Source organism: Fusarium mangiferae (assembly GCF_900044065.1).
Source record: "Fusarium mangiferae strain MRC7560 genome assembly, contig: FMAN_scaffold001, whole genome shotgun sequence".
In the NCBI taxonomy this organism is placed as follows: Eukaryota; Fungi; Ascomycota; class Sordariomycetes; order Hypocreales; family Nectriaceae; genus Fusarium; species Fusarium mangiferae.
Window position 1 is genome coordinate 449,063 of NW_024573921.1, and position 24,315 is coordinate 473,377.

A 24,315-nucleotide genomic window follows, 5' to 3' on the forward strand; every position below is an offset into this window, starting at 1 on the left:
TTTTATCGTGGTTAGAAAATCAACTTTTGGCAGAGTTGAAATGCTTACGGAGTACAGTGGAGTTTATTACGAGGGCAATGCACCAATTTGGTTCGTAGAAACGCACATCACGTTGCATCAGCCACCAAAGGCTCTTATCGGTTAAAGATAGAAACAGAAACATGATAATACTCATTCACATCTGTATATACATACATACATCTACTGGCCCATTGTTTCACCAACTAGGTTTGAGCCTCTTTGATCTGCACCAAGAGCTACAAACGGTAAGTCAGGGCGGGTGAAGATGAACTCAATTCAAGGGATGAGCTATCTGGCGGAATTCCGCGTTGGGTTCATTTGTGTTGGTTGTTAAATAAATGATACCCTTCTCTGGATTCAAGTGTCGATGACTGGCTTGCGGCATGGGTTGGAGAAATGCCAACAGAGTGATGTCCGAAACTTGACCTCTTGGTTGACTCAGACTACACTATACGTCTGCTGTATGGAGAAGAGCCCAGGGTTTGTTACGCGTTCCGAACTCACACTTTTTACCCGGTGTATCATTGAGAGAGCATGATGCTCACAGGAATCATCATATTGCCTTCGGGAATGCATGGCCCAACACACAGACACACACATATGTACGCGCGCAGGCACGGCAGCTTCTTTGCAGCCATGATGATGGAAATACTCGTTAAAAATCTCTCAGGCTCTCTATCACAACAACTCTCCTCTCGCTTGCGCCCCCATGTTGGCTAGAAGCCCATGCTGGAACCTCCCACGCTCTTAAGAGACACCCCCCCACGCCCCTTCTCCGAGGCTTCTCATCTTGTTCTACAGCGCAGGTAGCAGCAACTCAGTCGCTATGGTGTATCTGTACAGAGTTGGCTGTTGTGATGCCACAGATGGAATTGCCAACCGACCTTTTAAAATGGCGCGAGTTTGCATGCGACCTTATAAGATTGTAGTTATTGGTGCACCGGAGCTGTATGTATGTACTGTCGAACTGTATGGCTCTGATAACGAACGGACGAACTTTTGCTCTGCAACATTGAAAGGATATTCCCTGACAACCCCACGTCTGGGGGCGAGCTATGAACCTCGATCACATCGGGCTGAATTATCTTTCCGTGTCTCTACTTTCTCCATCTCGACCATATCGCTCCTGAAGTTGTTGCAACTAACACGTTTGTAGCTGTAGGTAGGTAGAGTCGGGATTTATATAAGAGTAACCTGAGACAGATTCATGATACGTATCCGTACTGTTTCCCCTCAGGGTCCTCACACCAGTCTCCAAAACAGAGGACGACAGACACCCTCGTTACCCCAGCGGCTCATCGCCGCAAGCCGAGCATCCAAGTCAGACATTTTGAGACATTCGCCATGTTGAGGTAGGTGCTTGAGAGCTGTGGATGAAAGATGAAATTCTAGATACTTGTCGAGTCTCCCTTGACTGGGTCTAGGAAATAGACTGAGAATGAGACTCTCGCCTAGACTTCTGTCGCCATCTCTAGCATATACTGGACGTGCATGCGTGTGGAGTACATATGCATGCATGCATATACGGTACGGTACGGAGGTAGATAGATACGTTCACCTTACCTGTGTAGATGGATGCAGTTTTAACTGGCTGACTGGCTAAACACCAAAGGGGATCAACGTACTGCTCGCCAAAGCCTTGATGTTTGACCGACCAGCCCTGGGCTCAATCTCACCTACCTTACCTTAGCTATTGCAACACGGTGCCGCTGAACTGGGGAAGATTGAGGAGTACCCGAAGATGGGATCGGATATCAGGAAGATCATTGGATCTAGGCAAAGGGTCCCGTCTTCACCCGCCAGTCGCAACGCAGATAGATACACCTCTAGTCGCGGTAGCTCAAGAGTTGAGTTGCAGCAATATAATTACGATACATACATACATACAGTCGGTCTCTGTTGGTCACCTCAGTATTGCGACACTGCACTCCCCCTGTCCCCTCACCGTTCCCCCCAACTACCGATAATCTGACAGTAGCCGCAGCGGCACTGTATCTACGTCCATCTGTGTCTGTCTGTGTCTGTGTCTGTATCGCAATCGTAATCGTTCTCTGAAGTTTAAAGGTCCTCTTGCTAGTGAGGAGGTAGGCGATTGAGCGCCATCCAAAATCATCTCATCGGTCCCTTGACATGATAGAGTTTATGTTGTTGTCAATGTCCTTGGACTACAATCCAAGTTAAGCACTTCATTTAGTAGGAATGTACTCTGCCGTACTGCCGTACTATAATTTTGGTAGCAATTGACTTGCGGTCTCAAGGATAAGGTCAAGGCCGTCTCTGGTGGCTTTCTTATCTCCCCCGCCCTCCCTTCCTTCTTCCCACAGTGACCTGAGTGATTGATTGACCTGCCCGTTTCTTTCCACAGAGTCAAACCCAAATCAGAGCCTTAAGTACCTACCTAGGTACCCTAGGCGAGGAAAGAAAACTCATGACCTTGATCCTAAATGACAAAAAGACTTACATAACTTTACATAAATTTAGGATATCTTTTGCTGAGTTTATTTTGACACCTTATATCAAGGTCTGGTATTTTCTTGCTCCTCGAGGGTACCTATTCCATCATCGCCAGACATTCTGACTATCTCACCTTTCCTATAAACCTAAGTACCTACCTACCTACCTACCTACCTAGGTAGGTAGTACTCTTCTCATCGTCTTCCATCACTGCAACTTATTCATTCCTCAAACTTCATCCTCCTCCTCCTTCTTTTCAACAACCACCCGGTTGGACCTCGCCGAACCTGGGGGGCAGATTCAACCACCAACCACTACGCTAAACACCCACTGTAACCGTCTGCCCAATACCATCGCAGCGGGCGCAAGACTCCGCTATCCGGCCGGTGACCGAAGTGTCAGTGCATAACGAACGAACAGTGACCAGCGAGCGCAGAAGCACACATTGACTGGACTCGACCACACCTGGACGGTCCCCACGAAATTCGTCACCGCAACTGGGTCTGGGGGAGGTCTTCAGTCGCTTCAACGCCACCACGCCTCGACCAGGTTTAGCTCATCCCTGGCCTGCCATCCCCATCCCTCCATCCATCCATCCAACCCTCGTACAGTACACGCCCAGAAAACACACACACCCACAACACCAGCGCCGGGTTGCGCTACGTACTCCTCCGGTACAGTACGCTAGAAACTAGCCCCAAACAGAACCTGTCCACCTGCCCCCAAGGACCCCGGCTACGGCTATCGCCTGCTGTTTGCTCAAGCACTTGTCCGGGCTCTTTAGGTTGACTCTACGCCTGCAACTACAAACTGCTATAAGCCTGCCCCCCACCCACATTGTGAAATCCATCCTATTCTCTAAACTTCGTGCCCACGCTAGATCTTTGACACTCGTCAATTCATCTCAAATCGATAGCATACCTAACATACGTTTTGATTGCCTTTGCACTCGTCTGTACCCATGAGTCTCTAACCTCGAGCCCTCCCAACTTCACCTTTCCTGGGTGCTTCGGCATTGACAAAGATTCCTTCGGTTTTCCTCAAACTCCCATCATGGCTGTCGTTCTTCCATCCGACGACAACGGTTACTTCGCCGGCTCCGGCCTACGACGCTCACATTCTCACTCCAACTTCATCTCATCGAATTCACCATTTTCCACTTCATCTCACCTCAGCGACCATTACAAGCCTGCATCCAAGTCTTACGCCGAATCCAACTCTTCATCTGCTCCCTCGTCTCCCCGTACCATCCACGCCGACTCTGTCGATCTCTCCTACGCATCTACTCCTGCCACTAATCTCTCCATTGCCTCTGACTACGACGACAACATTGGACTCGCTGAATCACCCGAAGATCACTTCATGTTTCCATCCTTCGCGCAGGAGAAGTTTTATGTCCACCAAGAGATCCGCCCTGAAATCCATCATGATGACAACCTAGAGCCACCGCCCAGTCCCCGGACCGGCGACTCTTACACTGTTTCTCCCGCGGAACACGAGAACTCTGAAGACGTCTCTGATGATACATCAAGGCCCGAAACGCCTGAACATGAAAAGTCCGAACATGCAGAGGACGACACTGCAGTGTCAAGTCGACCATCCCGCCAGGTGGATTATCTATCTCATGAATGGAGAGAGGAGGATATCTGGTCATCATGGCGATATGTCGTCACTCGACGTGGGGAGTTCCCCAACAGTGCTCGGCTAGAAAATGCTTCTTGGAGGACCTGGATGAAGGCCAAAAACAACCTCAAGACTATCTCACCCGAATCTCTCAACTGGTTTGTTTCCCTCAGAATATTCCCCCCTAACTCTACTAAAATGCTTACGTGCCCTAGGCTTAAAGATTGTGATGTCACCTGGCTCTATGGCCCATTACAGTCAGGACCCAAGAATCTGCATCCTACGCATACGGAGCCTTCAAGCGTGTCGTTATCCAAAGCTGACTCACTGGTCAACCTCAACAAGAAGCCTATCCTCAAGAAGAGAAGCATGTCCGAAGTTATGCTTCAGCGATCATTGTCTACAGCTTCGTTATTGAAGCAGGCCACCGCAGCTGTCAAGGCCCAAGAGACAAGAGGAATTCTTCGACCCCATCTTGGTCGCTCATCAACAGATTACTTCGCCTATCCCTTCGCATCACGTCGGTTGAGCGGAGACAGCAGCAGCGTTGCTCCTTCAGTCGAGTCATCTGGAATCATTTCCCCCAACTCTGAGCGAAAACACATTCATTTCAACGAGCAAGTCGAGCAATGCATAGCTGTTGAAGCCAAGGGCGAAGATGAGGATGAAATGGTCGATGAGCACTTTGCTTCAGACAGCGACTCAGATGATGGTGTGATGATGAAACGTGTCAGGACCAAAAAGAGACCCATTTCTCGACGCAAGACTATGAAGTCAAAACCAGCTGCTGAAGGCAAGACAATTGCCATGCTGCCGTCCACCACCCTCAAGTATCGGGAAGACACTCCTGAGCCACGAGAGACTGCAATGAAGCACTCCCGAAGCCCTCTCATGTCTCCTTCATCTTCACAGGAGACACTACGACCTACCAAACAGTCAGGAAAGTTTTTTTTCGGCGAGGAAGACCACGATGATGGCCTTGACGACGCTTTGTTAAGTCCCCGGTCAGGGTGGGCATCACCTCCCCACGAAGGTGCCAATGGAGGCCTGAGCAGATCCATCTCGTCAGGTAGTCTTTGTGAGGAGCCTGCGGGCATGCGACGCACACCATCTGGTATGTTTATGCCTTATGAGGAAGGCGAAATACAATCCGGAGACGGCATTTTCGGCCGAGTTATTGACACAGTCAATACAGCCCGTGATATCGCCCACGTTATTTGGAACGTTGGCTGGAGGAAGTAATGGATACACAAGCGTTCGACTTTCTTTTAGCGACGCGATTGGAATTTGAACAAGCTTATAAGCTTGTGACTCACTCAGTGTGAGCTGAAACGACGCCATGACAACATAAAAAAAAGCGCATCTATATACGGGAATTTCGGAGATAATTGGCATTGATCCGCCGTACCACTGCGACTATTACGAAGTAAAGGCTTGTTGACAGACAGCCTGTGCCAATGTCATGACGACATCTTGGAAAGTGGCCCCGGAATCGCATTCCTATCTTTCATACAGGGTCTGTAACAACGAATGGATGGAGATGAAAAGGCTCAAGAAAAGCACCGTGTTTATGGTGGAAGAGCTGGGGTGACTGCGAGGGATTTTCATGGGCAAAGGAGAGGACCATTTTTCAGGCAGCTCACACCAAGGCGCCATTGGTCTTCAGGCTTTTCTTTCTACGAAGGATTCAACCTACCCCGTGACGCCCCCGGTACCCGGGATCCGACTACGAAATCGGGGCAACGGGAAAAGTCCATTCCAGAGGTCACAGGCCCGGACGATATTCGGCATTATAATTTTTTGTTCCCGTCTTTCTTTTGTGGCAAGGGTTTTTGTTTTTTTACTTCATGATATCCCATGGGCAAGTGGGTACTACGGATCACAGGCGGCCTCGGGCGGTTATGGACGGATCAGGAAAGGGAAGGGTACAGGCCATGGGGTCAATTGATTTTTTCGGCGACTACGGCGACTCTCAGGGACGGTCAAGGCCAGGCAAGACAGGGACAATTTAAACAAAGGAAGAGGAAGAAGAAGAAGAAGAAGAAGAAGAAGAAGGACACAAACGGCAAATGGCAACAGGACCGGGTCTTCAGTGCGTTGGTGAATTGGATGTACATAAAAGACAGGGGGGTCGCATCTCGACGTACTCAGGCGGACCGGATGGAAGCCGTTACAAAACAACACAAAAGCATTCATGATATAATAATATGGTGTTCCCATCTGATTGCTTGTCCAAATGAGAATCTGTGCATGCTCCCCCATAGCTATTTCGTCAACACGATGCAAGTTAATAAGCAAGCTTGACAGGGAACAAATGAGGGTTTTGACTTCGCCGTCCCTTGCTGATCATACTGGCCCTGAAAACTTAGTCGTTCTAGCCTTAACCTCTTGCAGACAAAATTCGACTTTGCCACATCCGAACTGCAGCTTACGAAACGGACCAATCAACACATTGTCTATGTCGATCACCAATTGAGATGCAAAGCAGCGAAATTGTTGGGGAAACAGGACGCCGGCTGGTCTGTTCTCTCTGGGCGCGTGACCTCATTCCACGTGCCCTAGCGAAGCGCCCCAGAATGTCAAGTATGTCAAAAAAGACGCTGTAATTCGTGATAAGCATGTTTTGGCAGGGATATGGGTTCTTTGAAAGGATGTCGTGTGAGTGTCCGTCCGTGAGGCTATTAGCCGAGGATGTGATGTTGCTTGTGGTCTAACAGCAAGGGAAGACCACCGTCGATGGTCACTTGCGACATGCGGTATTGGCATCGACGGAATTTTGTTAATATGTGGTTCTATAAATGGATGATCTACTGTACATCTCATGCTTTTGATTTCCAAAGCTATCGCAAGTTTGTGCTGGTCATGTAAAAATATGGTACAGGTATGATACAAGTGACGTGCATCGGGCAAGGGGGAGATCTGTCGTCAGCTATTCCCCCCCTTAAAATGGTGAAAATGGGGTATCGTACAGTGCATTTCCAGCACGACACCCCGGAGGACCGCGCCAAGGTTTCTGTCAATCAAGTCTCTAGCAAGAAACCCCTGTTTGTTTTTTAACGCAGGGGGTAACTCGATGGGATGTGCGAAAATGCGGGGGAGAGATGGGCGACTCCACGTCAATCGATGGCTTCTTGCTGAGAGCCATTGAGAAAAAGGCGGAGAGACGTTGGAGCATGGGCACAGAGGAAAGAGATGTGAGACATAAACACCGCCAATCTCACTCACGATGCTGCAAGCCATGGTTTCGCCGTCAAGGCGGTGACGCTCAAACTTAGTGTTTCTTTCCACCCCAACAAAGTCTTGCTTCGAGAAGACCAAAGAAGACCCTGGGGCGCAGCTCACGAGGCCGGGGCCAGGGACGGGGCGTCCGGGGAGAGTGCCGGCTGGTTAACGTCATGTATGTAGTTCTGCCCGGGTGTTTGGATAGTACTTGAGCGCTTTGACAAACATGCTGCGAGCATGAACGTTGACATTTGCCAGCTCAACCTCGAACTTATCGCCCACCTTGATATCCTTGATGAGCACGAGGCCATCGATACCGTCGGTGGATAAGAGGGCCGGCATATCGAATAGGTCTACCCGACCGGACACGCCTTGCTTCCAACGAGCATCAACTGTGAAACTCATGCGCTTCGGTGCTGTCCCTTCAAACTGCCAGGCCCGCACAACCGCCATGAGCATCCACTCCTGGGTGCCGCGAGACACAGTCCGGGCCATTCTCTCGCGCATACGCAACAGTGAGAGCGTGTTGGGGAGTGTCTCCTCCGTGAACGGCAATATGTCATTCAGATCATCAGTCTTGGGGTCTAGCCTGCGGTTCACCTGCCGCTCATGTGCCAATGCTGCGTGAATTTGCCAGTGGACAATGAGGTCAGAGAAGCGGCGAAGAGGAGAAGTGGCTTTGGTATACATGTCCAGACCGAGCATGAAATAAGGGCCGGGTTCTGTCGACATCTCGATCCCACCAGTCAAGCGTGTCAACTCCTGGCGTTGCGCTCCTGATGGAGCGATGCCCTTCTCGAGCAGAGGGTAGAGCTCTTTCGTGGCGTATTCGAGAAGTTTAGTCTTATTCGTCTGCGAATGGGCGTCTCGTCGGTATGGTAGTGGGATTTTTCGGTCAGAGCTCCATCGAGCAGCAATCTCACCGGCAAGCACCATTGTGTTACTCACCACAGAGGCACCGTTGAATGCATCGTAGCCGACCTTGATGTAGGGGTCAGCTGGCAGGGCCTTAGTTCCTTCTGTTTGCTCCATAGGGACATCTTCGAAAGCCACAGTAACGGAAGCGCCTGGCAAGAAAACAGGCCATGCCCCCTTCTCGAGGCGCCTTTTCCTGAGAGCCTGAGACAGACTGTAAAGGATCAAAAGGTCCTCCTTGCTCCTGCTATCCAACTCCTTAGCTGACATCAAGGGGCGGTTTGGTGCCACGTCCAACTTGCTAGGTGGCTCGCCAACAACAAGAGTCTGGTCAGATACTGGAGGGGGTGGAGGTTCGTTACAAAACTCAGCAACATCTCTTGGATCCAGGTACTTGACATTGCGCAAAGTACCTGGCTCGATCTTGTAGTCCAGCAGGTCTCCGTTCTCGTTAAGCCTGGCACTGAAGGTCAGAGCTGGTCGACCATCGGCAAGCGAGTATTGTTCAACCAAACTGCCCGACTTGTAATCTCCTGAATTGTCCAGACCCAGATCATCTGGAAGCATGGCTTGAAAGTGGCCAGGAAGGTAGATATTCTCAGGTATCAGCTCGAGGAACCTGCCCAGCTCAGAGTTGGGTCGAATACCGGATGCTGGATCGGCTGTATGCACGTGAATCCAGAATTCGTCAGGTCTGTCTGTTCTTTCCAAAGAGATACCATCGTCAATGAGTCTTGTAGAAGGGGCATCAATGCAGAAGACAGGGGCGTCGGCCCAGTCTCGTCTGGCATCCTTCGCCACGTCTGGTCGAGTTGAGTCCTCGACACTAACTGGAGTCTCTCGAATGAGGCCGCCTCCACTCCGTATCTTGACTTCAGGGAAACGGACTTTATACCGGGACGGTATTTCCCATGGCGGGATTATCCCCAGCTCTTGTAGGAACGTCCATGCACAAGATTGATTCAGATCGGCACCTTCGTATAGGCCCAGAGCTCGCAGAATGAGAGAACCATCAGCGTGGAAGTGTGAGGAATCTTCGAACAAGTCGTAGCTTGCCCACCACTCAAGAAAGCGTATGAACTCCATGTGCTTCCTGGACCATTCACCGTTTTCAAGAGTGACCCCTTTAGTCGGAGCGAGGATTCCGTAAGGTGTCCACGAACGCTTCTCTCTGTTAGCAAGAACAATTTGTCTTGCCTTGAGAATGAAAGTACCAAATGCCGTTTCCGACATATCAGAAGACGTCATATTTCCTGACGTCTTTGCCATTAGGTGAATATACTCGCGGATCATGAGAGTCACTCGATTTATCATCATGAAATCCTGATACGGGAAAATCTCGAAAAGATGATCCTTCCGATGGCAGTCAGTCGAAGGGCTTAATGGCCTAAAGATGAAGTCGTTTCGTAAGAGCGCTGTGTGAACTGCGTACAAAGCAGCAGGAGGAAACTGTGGGCCCCTTTTTAGTGAGTTGGGTAACAACAAGTCGGCAAGCTCGAACAGACTCAAGTATTTGGTCTTTTTCCCATCTGAGACCAGTGATCTTGCCCTGTCTAAATTGTTAAGACTTGTCTGGAAGGCCTCGTCCGCTTCCAACATGAATGTCTTCATTTTGTTGATCAGACGAGCACCGGCGTCTCGCCCGGGGCCCTGGTCTCGTTTTCGCAATTCTTCGTACTCATCCGCCGTGGCATTAAGAGGGATCAGAGAAAGAATCGGCTGCAGCTCCTTGGCGGCGGCGAACTTAGACACGGAGAAGAGCGCCGAGAAACCCATGCTGATCACCCATCTTCCAGTATTGGTATAAAAGTGATACCGTTGACCAAAGAACCCCAAGTATATAGCAAATAAGGGTGTCCGGGAGCCAGGCTGCTTCATTTCAACAAGATCGCCTGGAGCATGGGACTTGTGCCCAACAATGGCAACTTCAGCATCCTCCTTACTGTAGCTCTCATCTGTGCTCACCATACTCACTGGATCAGACTTGAAATTATCCAATTCCGATGAGCCAGTAGATTGAGGACGCGTGTTACTATTGGTAACAGTGTTCCAGAATGTAAGATCCGGCACAATTGGGGTTACCTCCCTGTCAGGGTCGTTGATAGCAACCCATTCTTGCAATCTTTGCCGAATTGGCCTCTTGTCTACTTCAGGAGAAGTTTTGGGAAGAGATGTGGGAATGTTCGTCTTTCCAAAGGCACCCCGAGGGCGGTTTTTGGTTGAGGTAGCGTACTAAGATTTGTTAGTCCATGGCATGTTAGACATAGTACGAGATGCAACAAACGCTATAACGTCCACTCAAGGACTGCAAAGGCGTAGAAAAAGAAGATCGCAATCCATTAGGGCAGTTAGGAAGACATCTGCAGCAAACATACGGACGACCTGCGGACCGCAGCATTTTTGCAGTATATCACAAATACCCTGTATCAAGCAAGGTTATTGCGGATACAACTCAAAATTTTGAAGCCGACGCGAGGCTGAAAATTTTACTAACTTGAGGTACTGCGTGTTGGCAACTTTCACAATCGCGAGGTCACATGACACTGCGCTTTCCACTTTAACTGAGGTCTATTACTAGGTAGTAGGTAGGTAGCCATTCATTTGGGCAAGAACCAACCCGGAACCCATGGATTTCTCGATGACTTAAGGTACCTACCTAGTACTATACCTAGGTAAAGAAGCTATAGTACCTTAGGTACTGAGAGAAGGTATTGGCTCCGTCTACGACCATACCTTACCTTACCTTACCTTAGTACCTGAACTTAGACTTGTACAATCACTCATCATGAATACCGCCACCGAAATGTTGCATCCGTGCACGTATGTTGGTGCCCCCCGTCTCGCCGCAAGCTTCACGGAAACCTATCAGCAAAAGGGGCTCGATTTCAAAAGGCATTGACTTCGCTACTATTATTGGCAATAATCCAAGTCGACAATCAATTCAGCCCGGAACTAGCTAATGGCGAGTAGTTCCATTCTGAGAGGTGTCTCGAGATAAAGACCTTCTCTAATTGGAAGGGTACCCTGCTCTGTCCGGCTGCCGAGCACAGCCTAAATAACTATGGCTTGGAGCCAAGAAGTGCGCGAGATTCACTTCAGACTTCATTTGGGCAAGAGATGATTCCGATGGATCGACATTCCAAATCCTATACAGGGGCTGCTATTGATCCAGAGTTTTACATACGAATGAGAAGATCACCAAAACACGAGAATATCAGTCAATTCACTGTCTGTTGACTTGATGCCAACTGACGGTTCATCGCAGAGTACAGCCCATCACAAGCTGGAAAGGCTAGAGCATCTCGGGCAAGACGAACTGCCGTGCGATGTGACGGTGAATACGAAGTGCAATTATAAGATTGAGGTTCCGACATTAAGCCTAGCTGTTTCGACCAGCGAGAACCCGACTACAGACCGACAAGCTTTTGCCCCGGCTTTCTCGGATTACTATATCTATTAATTCCCCGCACATGGAGGCTGCAAGATATCTGTTGTGCTGGGGGGTGGGTTTTTTTTTGAGACAGGAACGTCTGGCCCCGTTGCTAATACGAAGCAGCTGTTAATTACGCCAAAGGCTCAGAGAAAGTGACGACAAGGCGACTCGCTGAGCGTCACTAAAACAAATAGAACGCCTGAACGGAAACCCCTGGGTCCATAAGCGCCAAGCCACCTCCGCTAGGGTAAATTGGGGGACCATGGCAGATGCAGGAACAATCTCTTGACCCCACTCGCCGATGAACCGACTGATTCGAATTTCGAAATGCGAACAGAGTCAAGAATCGGCATGACATGAGGATCGTTGTATCGATGAATTTTTGCAATCAAGACACCGCGATAACTGGGGCGCAGTCCTTGGAGGTAACTCTACCTTGGAGATGCTAAAGACTATTCTAAGCATGATGCGCAACTTGAAAGCTCATCTCCCGCGCGGGGTTCACTTCAATCGCGCATCTCAATCGAGGTCAACTTATCTCGATTCCCCTTGTGAATAGTCAAGTGACCAACCAACGGTCAGAGAAGCCTCGTCCTTGGACTAATATCGCTTCTTATTCACCACAGGTTCTCGCAACAGAGGCAACCTTGACCGCTTAGCTAGCTGATTGGTCTCGAACACCCGACCCCCCTAAACCACCTTATTTGGGAGAGGCATGGCATCGAGAAGGTGAGCAAATGCCCCTTGGGCTGGTTGAACCCACGAGATTGCATCGTGCCCCGTGCTCCACAGCCTTCTCCTTTTCGTCCATAACCCCGGCCAAATGCTGGGGTTTCTAGCGCTGTCAAGGTAATGATAGACATATTGCACCAACAATGGTCCACGTTTGGGACTGGGCGACTAGCACCCCAGCTCATTTCATGAGGCACAGGGCACATGAGAACAGGCCAGGGACAAACGGGTACCTGAGTTTTGGCCTCCAGCCGCCGCTATTTTGCATCATGTCAGGTACCATCTAAACCGCCATTCTCGACTAGGGCCATCCTTTGTCAATGCCATGACCCTCTGGGCACTGCAGCCAAGGCAAAACAGACCGGGTTGCAGGTAGAGGCAATAACAGTCGATCTGCTCTTAATATGCCGCTCTCCTCCTGTTCTTTTCTCTGCTTTTTCTTTTCCCTCACGGTTCCATCCTTCGCGAATCTAGAGAGCATCTCGTTAATTTTCGCTTTCGTCCTCTCGTTTTCCTCTATTCCATTAACCGCTTCACTCTTTTAGCGGGCATTCGTTTCCTACGCCAACTACAAACTCTCACATTTACGTACAGTACTTGAATTTTTGGAGCTTTTTTTTTCAACATGAAAGGAGGACTTGCTGCTGCCGCCGTTGCGGCCATGGCCACTGGTGCTCAGGCCGCTTACCCTCACCACCGCCGGGCTCATGAGATGTTCCGACGTGGCGGAGAGGTCTGCGTTCCTACTTGCACCACCATCTGGACTACTTACTATGGCGAGCCTACTCGTATGTCAATATATCGGTTTTCTGTGGTATAAACGCTAATCGCTGGTTCAGTTGTCCCCAACCCTCCTTCTGCCCCCAAGCCCACCAAGGAGGCTGTCACCACTCATGAGGCCGTCAAGCCCAAGCCCACCACCGTTCATGAGATTCCTACCTATGAGGCTCCCAAGCCCGTTGCTCCTACCACCACCAAGGTCGTCCCGGTCATCCCCGTCCCGACTCCGGAGGAGTATAAGTGCCCTACTCCAGGCACTTACACGTTCCCTGCCACCACCATGACCGTGACTGAGTCCACCACCGTCTGCGTTGGCGAGACCACCAAGGTCCCTGCTGGAACCCACACCATGGGAGGTGTCACCACCATCGTTGAGACTGCGACCACCGTCACTTGCCCCTACGCCAAGGAAACCGAGCACGAGGGTGTCGTTACCAGTGTCATTGAGACCACCACCTACGTCTGCCCATCTGCTGGCACTTACACCATTGCTCCTATCACCAAGACCTGCGAGGAGGAGACCGTTATCGTCTACCCTGTCCCTACCAGCTACGTTCCCGGTACTTACACCGCCCCTGAGCAGGTTGTTACTGTCACCGAGACCGACTACGTCTACGTCTGCCCTTACTCTCAGTCTGGTGTTCCGGCTACCACCAAGGCTCCCGAGGCCCCCAAGCCTCAGCCTCCCAAGGAGACCAAGCCTGTCTACGAGGCTCCTAAGTCCCAGCCCGAGGTCACCAAGCAGGAGCAGCCTACCAAACCCGTTTATGAGGTCCCCAGCAAGGTCCCCGAGACTCCCAAGGCCCCTGTTTACTCTGTTCCCGAGACTCCTGCTTCCACCAAGCCCGTCTACGAGAAGCCCTCCGAGGCCCCTAAGCCCAAGACCCCCAAGAAGCCTTCCAGCCCTGGCAACCTCAAGGGTGGAAACGACCACTACGGTATTACCTACACCCCCTACGTTGCCTCTACCGGCAAGTGCAAGGGTGCCGACCAGGTTGACAAGGACATTGCTGCCCTCAAGGAGGCTGGTTTCCAGATCATTCGATCTTACTCCACTGACTGCGATACCCTTGAGACTGTTGCTCCCGCCTGTAAGAAGCACGGCATTGACATGATCGTTGGTGTTTTCGTCAAGGCCTCTGGCTGCACTTACGAAACCCCCGAGATCAAGGCTCAGGTCGATGCCTACGCCGAGTGGGCTCAGTGGGATCAGGTCAAGCTCTTCACCGTTGGTAACGAGGCTATCATGAACAAGTTCTGTTCTCCCCAGCAGCTTAAGGAGCTCGTCACTGTCGTCAAGGAGAAGTGCTCTGGTTACACCGGTCCTTACACAATCGCCGAGACCCTCGACATCTGGGAGCGTGAGGATGTTCAGGGTGCTATCTGCGATATTGTTGATGTCACCGGTGCCAACATCCACCCTTACTTCAACCCCAACACCACCCCTGACATGGCCGGTGAGTTCGTCGCTGGCCAACTTGAGATCCTCCGCGGTATCTGCAAGGGCAACGATGTCATCAACCTGGAGTGTGGTTGGCCCTCAAGCGGTAACTGCAACGGCGTTGCCTGCCCTGGCAAATCTGAGCAGGCCAAGGCTATCAAGTCCATTCGCGAGAGCTGCGGTGACAAGACCGTCTTCTTCTCCTTCGAGGATGATCTCTGGAAGGAGCCTGGTTCTTGCAACTGTGAGCGAAGCTGGGGTTGCGCCTCTTCTTTCACCGGCTACTAAGCAGTTCTGGATACTCCAGTTCTGATTGCAGCGTGCCCAAGCGTCCTCTGTACGATTCAACCCTCGGAGCATGCTGAATGTTGTACATATTCATGACCAACACCGCCCGGCCATTCACTTCTTCTTTCTTCCTCGTGCAACCCTCTTCTCTTTTCTCGCCACCGTCCATGCGGTGATTCACATCATTGACATCCAACAAGAGCCTTCGGGAATGGAGTCCGAAAGCCGACGGTCTTCTATCTCTCAGGTCAACTCTAGACATCCGCCTCAGGGGGCAATGCATTGTTGCACGTGTGCATGCGTGCAATAATTCGAGGGAAACGAATCTGGTCGGGCGGTCGAGGACGACCTTCTTGATGAATCCTGTTTTTCTTCCACTGTTCAAACGACATGTGAACCCTTGTTACTATGTCATCTTTCCATATGTGTTATTTGCGGCAGCACCTTTTTACGGTAGACGCGTCTTTACGGCTCTTGAGCGACGGGGTAAGCGGAAGCCTTTTGTTGGGAGAGAGATGATCTGTATGTATGATCTATACTATAGCCGGGTTGCCATTCAGCCTCTGCTTCATAATGCTGTAATTCACTAGTATATCTTCAGTCGCCATTCTGCTATGTCTCGTGAGCTATCGTCTACACAGTCCTATCCAAAATCGTCTCATCCTAGTATCAGCTGATGACCAAACTCCCACGCGACTGAAACGTCAAACTACCTGACACATTATGAACAAGAACAAGGTCTCTGCAGAGTAAGCTCATGGCGGATGTATCATAGTAGTCACTAAGGAGCCAATAACATTAGCGACCGGTGCATATATGAGACATCCAGCCCTTCAACCATTTGGACCTCATAGAATAGGAGAGTATGTGACTGTATGTTCATATCGATGACAAGCTCGAAGAATTGGGAACGGACGACCTCATTAAAGCGATCAACGTTAATCACAGCCGTGCTTGATACACAAGTGAGCAAGATATCGGTCCTACACCCCAACCGGCTTTGCATTCTCAGCAGAGACCTATAATAATAAGAACATGGGAGCTACAACAAGTAAATGGACGTGATAAGTCCAATAAATAAATCGAAAAGTATGTTATGAAGCTATTGTAGTTCCAACACAGCTTTCAATTTGGCACACTTCGAATATTCACCAGCATTCTAGAGGTCAAGGACTAGATGAGACACGCGTGTCTCGGAGACTGTACTTGTATCGGCAATCACCGGTGCTTTACGAGATTTGTGTATGTCTTGAATCTGAGCATGTGGAACAAGCCTCATACTTTGACTGATACTGTAACTGAAATAGATGTGGCGTGTAACCACCAAGGGAATAGAGAGCATGCAGACAGTGATGTTCATATTAGGTAGGTACGTAGTCATTCGATATCATCTTTGCAAAATATATAGATGTACGGCTGACTGATACTTCACTCCCGTCTCCCAAAACTTACCCACAAGTACAGACTGTCCCGCTAATAGTGTCATAAAACCCAAGCCTCAAGACCTCACTGATCATGTGTACTATGTCCACAAAAATGATGGTCCCGTCGCCAATGTCCTGAATCTATAGTCTCCTAAACAAAGTGAACGGGCTCAGCCCTGAGCTCCCAGGAAGATGACGTCGGTGGTAAAAAAGATTAAAAAATGATGAATGAAGCCCATGACGAATAGCTCTGTAATGAGGGTTTGTGTGGGTTTTGTCCTCATATTGTACCATCGCCGCTTATATAGAAAGTGACGTGTTGTGAATGGCCAATGGTAATTTCTCAACAGATCATAATATGATAAGCCAGAACAAAAGGGGTATAACGCTAAGGAGAAAGATGCTTCGAATGATGGAGAGTGACCAGCGAGGTCAAGCAAGTATAAAGATAATTTGTGAATCACACGAGGACGCTTCGTGTATCTGACTCGATGGTGCTTCAAGCCATCGGGAATGGTTTAGAAAATCGGTAAGGCATCCCTCGAAGCTGGAGCCCGACGATAGCATTCACCGCTGCGTGTAAACTCATCGGGTTTATGGCGCCAATCAGCGGTGTCGCCGTCGACATATCGTTTCCAGGAACTGAAGAAATAGGGCTCGGCGGTACGGCCGCATCGTTCAAGCTGAAGAAGGCCGCCACGATGACGGTCACTCGCCAAGATATTGAGTTCATGTCCGCCGTTGGCAAATGCAATGCCGCCGATCTCGCCGAATAAATCGACTGTCTGCTTCTTGTTAAAAGTCTGAGCATTTATGATGTTGACAATGTCAGCCTCCTCAGCAGCAACCAGTACTCTCTCGCCACTACCAACGGGAGAGAAGCGCAGATTTCTCACACCAGCCATATCAGATCTGATAGTGCAGAGAGGTGTACTGACACCCCGCGTGTCACACCAACGGCGAGCATCCCAGACCTTGACGCCCATGTCCTGGAAACCGGTAGCTACTGTCCTCCCATCATCGGACCAATCGCAGGCAAAACCATAGTCGCGGTGTCCGGACAGTTCCTGTTGAATTTCACCGGTATCGGCGTCGGTAATCAGTACCTTGAAGTCATCACCGACCATGACTCTCAAACGGCCGTCAGGTGACATACGCGAACAATTGAGTGCGAATCGATACTTGCTCTGCATCAAGAACTTCTGTGTAGAAAGGTCTAGAAGGCGGAATCCCTCGTCATTACTGGCAATGGCAGCAACAGGACCAGAAGATCGCCGGGGTTGGTAGATCTGGACATGGTTGGTGATACCTCCCGTATTTGTAGTAATGACACCTTCTGCAAAGTCTTTCTTGTCTTCCGAATCCAGGCTTTTGAGATAGTATTCGCCATTGAAAGTGCCTGCAAACATGGCTCCGTGGTTTGCATCAAGGGTAGAGATGAGAGCTCCCAGACCATGTATATGACTGTTGTTAAGCACGAGCTCTACTTTTCCCGTGACAGGGTTTATTCGGTTGATTCCTCTCCTGCCAGGGTAGTAGGCTTGTGAGATTGATGGGCATGCTAGGACGCTTCGTAGCTGAAAATGAGCTAGGTAGACATCTTGGCGAATAAGGAACCTCTTGAATCTCATAAAGTTTTGAGTCGCGGAGATAGCTGCGTCGTCCATGTGAGGCTAATTTGAGGTCAGCTGACAAGACTCATTCAAAGGTAACTGGCACTTACGCTCCATCTATCTGAGCCGTTCTTGTTGACATAATTGTGGAAAGTGGCACATCGGATTTGGCGCGCATAGTCCCTAGTAGTGTTCATGGATGCCCAATCCAAGCCCTGTATATCATAGTCATCGCCTTGAAGGTCCTTATACTGAACATCGCGGATGTGTGCATTTGCTTGACGGCGAATGTCTTCTGGATAGGGGGCGTGAACCCGCGAGGGGGACGGACAGGAGGAAGCACGAGCTTGGTATGCCCAGTGTCTCAAAAAGTCAACCAGGCCTAGATTGTGAGAACCAATCATAGTCGGGTTGGGGTTGCTAAGTAGTGGCTGGCCTAGGGCCTCTGATGGCACAGAAGGCGCATTGTCCTCCAACGTAGCCGCGTCTTCGGTCACGACATCGCCCCATGGGGCAGGAGGCGGAACCAAATTCATGATTAGGTCGTTATCATCAACTATAGTGGGCGGATGGAAGGCGGGTTGTGAAATATAATTGGTTGAGTGATTGATAAGGGGTGATTCATCATTGTCCTCCTCAGATAGAATAGACTGGTCGTCCGTGAAGTGTCCAAGTTCGTCGAATGCGTCGTCGAGAGGAGCACCACCTTCGCTGTCGCTCATATCAATGTCATAATCCACGTTGTGGTAAGAGGGTATATGGTCAGCGTCCAAGTCGAGATATGTGGGAGGTGTCAAATAGTCGCCCAAGAAAGGTGGGTGGGTGGAAGTGTCCAGATCAAGATCAATGCCGTCCTGATGCTCTTGATCTGGGTCGGACTCGGACTCCGGGGGTTCAGACCCAGAATTATAGGTCTCGATGTAGGCGTTGGAGGAGAATTGGTCGTAATTGTTCTGGTCTGAGAACTCGGTGGCGATTGCAGTAGAAGAGCCGTCAGTCACTATCGCGAAAGTAGGTGTCTTGGTAGTGGAGATGGTATTGTCTTCGGTGGGAAACGCATCTGTCATAGGCGAATCGGCCGTGAATTCAGGGATGTTGTATGATTCCGCTGTGCTGGGCAGGAGAGTTGGATTATATTGTGGGCGGCTACTATGAGGTAGTGAAGGAGGGCGGGCGTTGAAGCTATTGTAAGAGGCGCCGCTGGTTGTGGATGAGTCCGCAAGTTGACGATGCTCAGCTTGGAAACCCTCGTCCCGCAGGAGAGCCCCAACAACGTCCACAGATGAACCGGCAATGGAGGCTGTTGTATTTGCGGGCAGCGGGGGGTTGTTTCGTAGGCGGCTCTTGGGCATATGAAGAGCGGAGCGGCGCATCGTGAGGCCAAGGTCCAGCTCTGTGACCGAGCGAAGGGGAAAGCTGAAGCTTTTCTACAGTACAGCCGTGCTAGCGAGTCGAGGCGAGCTGAGGGCTTCTGCATACGGGCAAGTTCCAAAAGGGGGGCTGAAGAGGCCAGAGAGACCTGGGCTATGGCTCTGACTTGGATTCTGGGCCGTTCGCGTGCTAGTTAGAAGCGCGCTGGCGGTCTAGCAGGTTGGCGATTGCTTGCTTTTCATGGAGAGACAGGAGGCGGAAATGTCTCTGATTTAAACGCCGCAAGATGGGCGATGGAGGGATGGGAGGGGGCGGTCCAGTTTAGAGCGAAGACGAGGGGATAGGCAGTCCGTTAGTCCGTTTAACAGTGGGAGTGGGCTGCAGATCGTGTTGGACTAGGGCAAAATAGTGCGGTAAGCAGTGGTTGGGACCTTGTTTTGGCGTCAAACGGCTGGTAGTGTCGAGATTGATGGGAATGGGGGCTGAGGGCTGAATTGAACCGAACTGAACTCGAGGAACGGGTATCGTATATTATGGAACGACTACCTACAATGAATTGTGGTCTATGTCGAGTACAAGTGAGGCGTCATGCTAGCAAGGGTGCGGCCGGGCAGGGACAGGACAACAGCAGCTGAGCTGAGATGGACGAGGCAACTTGCAAGTACAGCACAGTTCAGTACCTAGGTAGGTACCCAGAGAGGAGGTCTAGGCAAGGGTTAGCTAGGCTGCGGCGAAGCAGAGTCATGAGTGAGAATGGGAATGAGCGGTATAAGATCGAACGATTTGTTGTGGAGGGGAATGTGGTCATTGTTTTCGTCGAATGTGAGATGCTCGAGGTCAAACATGATAAATGATCAAACTCGACAGCAGGTAGGTACTCCGTACTGTACTTACCACTGTAGGTAAGGTACCTGCCTAGAGGAAAGGGAAACTACCTTAGGCCCTGGGTCAACTAGAAAACCTAAAGTGGCTGCCCGCATTTAGCATTCGGGGACAAAGACCAGGGGGGGGAGCAGATCACTGGAGGTCCCCGGGAAATCGCCGTGGGTTAGGTGGGGGATCGAAGTTCCATGTTTCAGCATAAGCCATGCCGTAGTGTATTGGCTAGATTGGATGCCAGAGAAATACCAGCCTGACGCCTCTTTTTTGTTTCTGCTGATCAGGTCAAGATTTGGAGGGTGATTGATTGTGATGGGTGGATGAAAGTGCAGGGGGTATATACAGTACTGTAGAGGTAGTGGCTAAGGTAAGGTAAGGTAGTGTATAGTAGAGTAGTTAGTGGAGATGTGTTGGTAAAGATCCATGGATATGGAATGAGAAGAATGGGGGTTGTCCTGAGAAGCGAGAATTGAGTCTAGGTTGTTGTAAGGCCTGGCTGGTATACGGAGTACCTATACAGGATTGCTTTTCCCCCCTTCTCCTTGTGCTATGTATAGTACTGTTATTTACCTTATGCTAGTATAGGTACCTAGTTGAAGAAATACTGATGTATACCTACTTGCCCACCTACGTAAAACAGTTGCTGACTTGAGGATGATGCTCGTCAGTTATCACCAGTAACAAAGGCCGTGCCCTCGTTTGTAGGAAGACGAGAAACAGAATGAATGAATGAATGGATGGAAGGGCCAGCCAGCCTCTCCGCACTTTAACCGTGCCCTCCTTAGGTACTAACCTTACCTACCTTAGTAGGTACTAACCTTTGGGTACACACAGTATCCTCAGCACAGACTGACGCTAGTCAACGATCTGAACGATGGGCGGGAGCGGGTGAGCGGGCTGGCGCGCGGTAGCTTGGATCATTCAGAGGAGAAGGTCTCGTCACAGTGACTTGACGACTGTCAGCTACACCCCTAGTAGGTAGGTAGTCTCCAATGTGTGTCTGGAATACTACCCATAGATTAGTAGTATTTGAGGTCCTCAGCGCCGAAGCCCTTGTCCCAGCTCGCGTTCAGGCTATATATCGCAATATTGTCGTATAAGTATAATCATGCATACAATATTCTTCTACCTTATGCATCTGTCTCTCTATCCCTGAATACATACAGCACCATTGCCCGGCTCCCCAGCATCAAAGTTAAGTTGCCCGATTGAGAGATGGATGCATGCAGACATGAATTGCATGGATCTGGGGACCTTGCTTTGACCAGCAGCGGCAGGGGCCTTGAATGGGGAATGCAACCCGATCTTTGTTCGCCCTCGGTTATAGGAAGGCTAGGAAGGGACTTTTATCAATCTTTCTCCTTCTACGTACGTAGTAGGTAATTAGTAGCTGAGCTGTCGTCGTCGTCGTCGTCGTCGACGACGAATCGTGTCTAAACACAGACTATACTACCCAACATAGGAACGAAAAATAGGTCTCGTGAACTTTGCCATATATACACCACCACTCTTGGTAATGGGATACCTACCTACTCACTCGCGGTACGACAACGCATCTGCGACATCTGTCCACACCGAGCGACCTGCAGATCCAACCATTGCGATAGGCAATGCTCTCATATCCATATCAGGAGATTCCTGCCTCCACTGCTTACACACATCACTCGAACCGATGGTAATAATAGACTGCTTATTTTGTCAAGACCACAGCCTGCTTCTCGTACAACCCCAATCTGACCATAGACAACCGGGATATTCCCATTACATTCTCGCAAACTTGGCCAGCTTGGATCACACTGAGATCCTCGCATTGCACAACCTACAGCCCTGGTGAAACAACAGCATCAGCATACGATGTTCTGTGTCACCCCAGACTCACTCACTGCCCTAGCACCTATGTAAGTGCCTAGTTATCAGCTCGATATTGAGCGGACAAGTAAATATTATCTCAGGGACCTCTCATGCCACGAGGGACGCTAAACCCACATAATCATTCATGTCAACTATAACCGCACTGTTGGTTGATGGGAAATAACAATTAGGGATTGTGGACCCGACCTCCATGTCTCGCACTGAACTCGAGCTACTGTATGAAGTGCTTGACCGGTCTGAACTGACCACTGACCAGTCAGAATACCTTGGAAATAATGAGGCCCTCCCCCTCTGTTGCATACCTCACATACCTCACAGCCTATGTGTTCTAGTGCTCTCTGACTGTCTGTCACTGTCTCAAATCACGGACCCTCATGTCTTTTGTTATCTGAGCTGGGTTTAGCTCGGATTCGACTTTAGTTGGCCGCTGCAGCAGTGAATGTCACCAGGCTGGCTTCCAGATGCAATACATACAGTACATACATACATAGGTATGCCTGACAACGGGATGCTACGGCCATAGGTACTATACCTTGAGAACGACACACTCGCCTGCTAAGTCTATACTGAAGCTCGCCTCAGTGGCATCGGCGCTGTCTCATCTTTTTGTGCCACCCACCAAAACCAAAACCCGGCCCCCATTCGACGCATCCCTCCAGTGCGGGATGTACACACGCAATCCCACGGACCTGGAACACAGCAAAGCAAATTGCTGCAATGCTTGACGTAGCACAGAGAGACAGAGACAAAAAGGACGTATTACGTGACGCCCTGCTTCTTCTCACCTCGATGATACTCTGGAGTCGCAGGCGGATCTGACCGAGCAGGCATCTGGCTGCCAAGTCCGACCACGGGGTGGCTAGTCTTTTCCTGTAGTGGTTATAGATGCAGATAGTTGCAGCCCAGGGGTTCTTGGCAGAGGATACTGGTGTTCGTGACAGAATTCGAAAAACTCCGAGACCAGGGACAGCAATAATCATTGACTCGTACGTACGGTACACTCAGAGTCAAAGAGCCAATCTATACTTACATACATAATTGGATGTTTAGGGTGTTGATTCAGTTCTGTTCTCACTGCAGCCATAAGCATGTCTTGCTCTTTTCCCTGCTTGTCGGAAGGGATGTCTCTCCCACAAGGCTCCACTCTACGGGATCTATCACCAAAGTATCAAACACCACCAAAAACTGCGAAATCCACGCTGCCGTCCTGTTATTTCCATGCTCACAGCCCGACATGTTGTCATAGTCGCGTCTTCTATTTTCATTTTCTGCTACTAAACGCAGCGCAGTACATCTTCTTCACACAGTACAGCACTTTTACGTGCTGTCATCGTTTCTTCTGATCTATCATACCTAGGTAGGTCCTCGAGTTGTTGGCTGGCACCCGAATTTGATACATCATAAACCATCCCGTGACTCGTTTTAGACGCACTGCCTCATTGCTCTTGTCTCCCTTTAGTCGGCCCTGAGAAAAGCTCTTTGTTCGTGCGTTTATTAACCTCAGCCCACAATCTTCTTTCTCTCCTCTCACCGGCTTCGTGGGTCCTCTTTTCCTTTCCTTTCTTTTTCTATCAGATGTGATATATCATGTTTTACCCACTTCCATTTCGACGCCATTTTTCACCGGCAATTAAACCGAGCATGGCCTCCACTCGAGATGCTTTTCAGACATAATCAGTGGCTTGCGGGTTCTTGTGATCTGGAGTCAACAATGACCCCCATACTGAAGTATGTATACACTAGTGGTATGCTGTAAGTCACCGTGACAATTATACCTCATCACAGGTATTTCAAGGCGTGATCTTTTACGCCTCAAATGACAAGTTCATTCAATTCCCAGTTTCGGAATGTACTAGGTCAGCATACCAAGAATCTTTGAATATCCTATCCAACTGCTCCTATTTGTCACTCTTGAGAAAAAGCAACTTTCGGCAGCTCATCTCATCCCAACTCAAGCCATGATTGACAATCCTTACACCGAGGACTGGCTTGAAATCGGGGATATCGATATTCTCAACCTTTCGATCGGCCATCGTCATGTTACACAACGAGGGCAGCAACCCCTTGGACCCGAGGAAAACACGGCTTGTCCGGTTCTCTTTCGCCCGACCTTTTGACTGTTCGTCACTTCTCATATTATCCCTGCCTCTTCTTCTCGACATGAAGCTAAAAAGGCTTCTGTTGTGGATCTTAGACTCACACTTGCTCAGCCCGATGGATGTCAGGTCTCTTGCAGTTTGTGATATT

General features: G+C 49.9%; 5 protein-coding genes across 5 annotated transcripts; 3 read left to right on the forward strand and 2 right to left on the reverse strand.

Annotated features, from left to right (window-relative positions):
- Positions 1 to 3,528: 3,528 nt before the first annotated feature.
- FMAN_00667 (related to negative regulator of glucose-repressible genes) lies at positions 3,529 to 5,340 on the forward strand (the record flags this gene model as incomplete). The annotated part of the gene is made up of 2 exons (XM_041823600.1): positions 3,529 to 4,256; positions 4,314 to 5,340. The coding sequence occupies 2 exons, from the start codon at positions 3,529 to 3,531 to the stop codon at positions 5,338 to 5,340; spliced, it is 1,755 nt and encodes a 584-aa protein (XP_041675998.1).
- A 615-nt stretch (positions 5,341 to 5,955) lies between these two features.
- FMAN_00668 (uncharacterized protein) lies at positions 5,956 to 6,402 on the forward strand (the record flags this gene model as incomplete). The annotated part of the gene is made up of 1 exon (XM_041823711.1): positions 5,956 to 6,402. One exon carries the CDS (start codon positions 5,956 to 5,958, stop codon positions 6,400 to 6,402), a length of 447 nt encoding a protein of 148 aa, XP_041675999.1.
- Positions 6,403 to 7,491: 1,089 nt separating this feature from the next.
- Positions 7,492 to 10,633, reverse strand: FMAN_00669 (uncharacterized protein; the record flags this gene model as incomplete). Its single annotated transcript, XM_041823822.1, has 2 exons — positions 7,492 to 10,467; positions 10,520 to 10,633. The coding sequence occupies 2 exons, from the start codon at positions 10,631 to 10,633 to the stop codon at positions 7,492 to 7,494; spliced, it is 3,090 nt and encodes a 1,029-aa protein (XP_041676000.1).
- A 2,392-nt stretch (positions 10,634 to 13,025) lies between these two features.
- FMAN_00670 (uncharacterized protein) lies at positions 13,026 to 14,909 on the forward strand (the record flags this gene model as incomplete). The annotated part of the gene is made up of 2 exons (XM_041823933.1): positions 13,026 to 13,188; positions 13,240 to 14,909. The coding sequence occupies 2 exons, from the start codon at positions 13,026 to 13,028 to the stop codon at positions 14,907 to 14,909; spliced, it is 1,833 nt and encodes a 610-aa protein (XP_041676001.1).
- A 1,942-nt stretch (positions 14,910 to 16,851) lies between these two features.
- On the reverse strand, positions 16,852 to 19,319 carry FMAN_00671 (uncharacterized protein; the record flags this gene model as incomplete). The annotated part of the gene is made up of 2 exons (XM_041824044.1): positions 16,852 to 18,006; positions 18,057 to 19,319. 2 exons carry the CDS (start codon positions 19,317 to 19,319, stop codon positions 16,852 to 16,854), a joined length of 2,418 nt encoding a protein of 805 aa, XP_041676002.1.
- Positions 19,320 to 24,315: the final 4,996 nt, after the last annotated feature.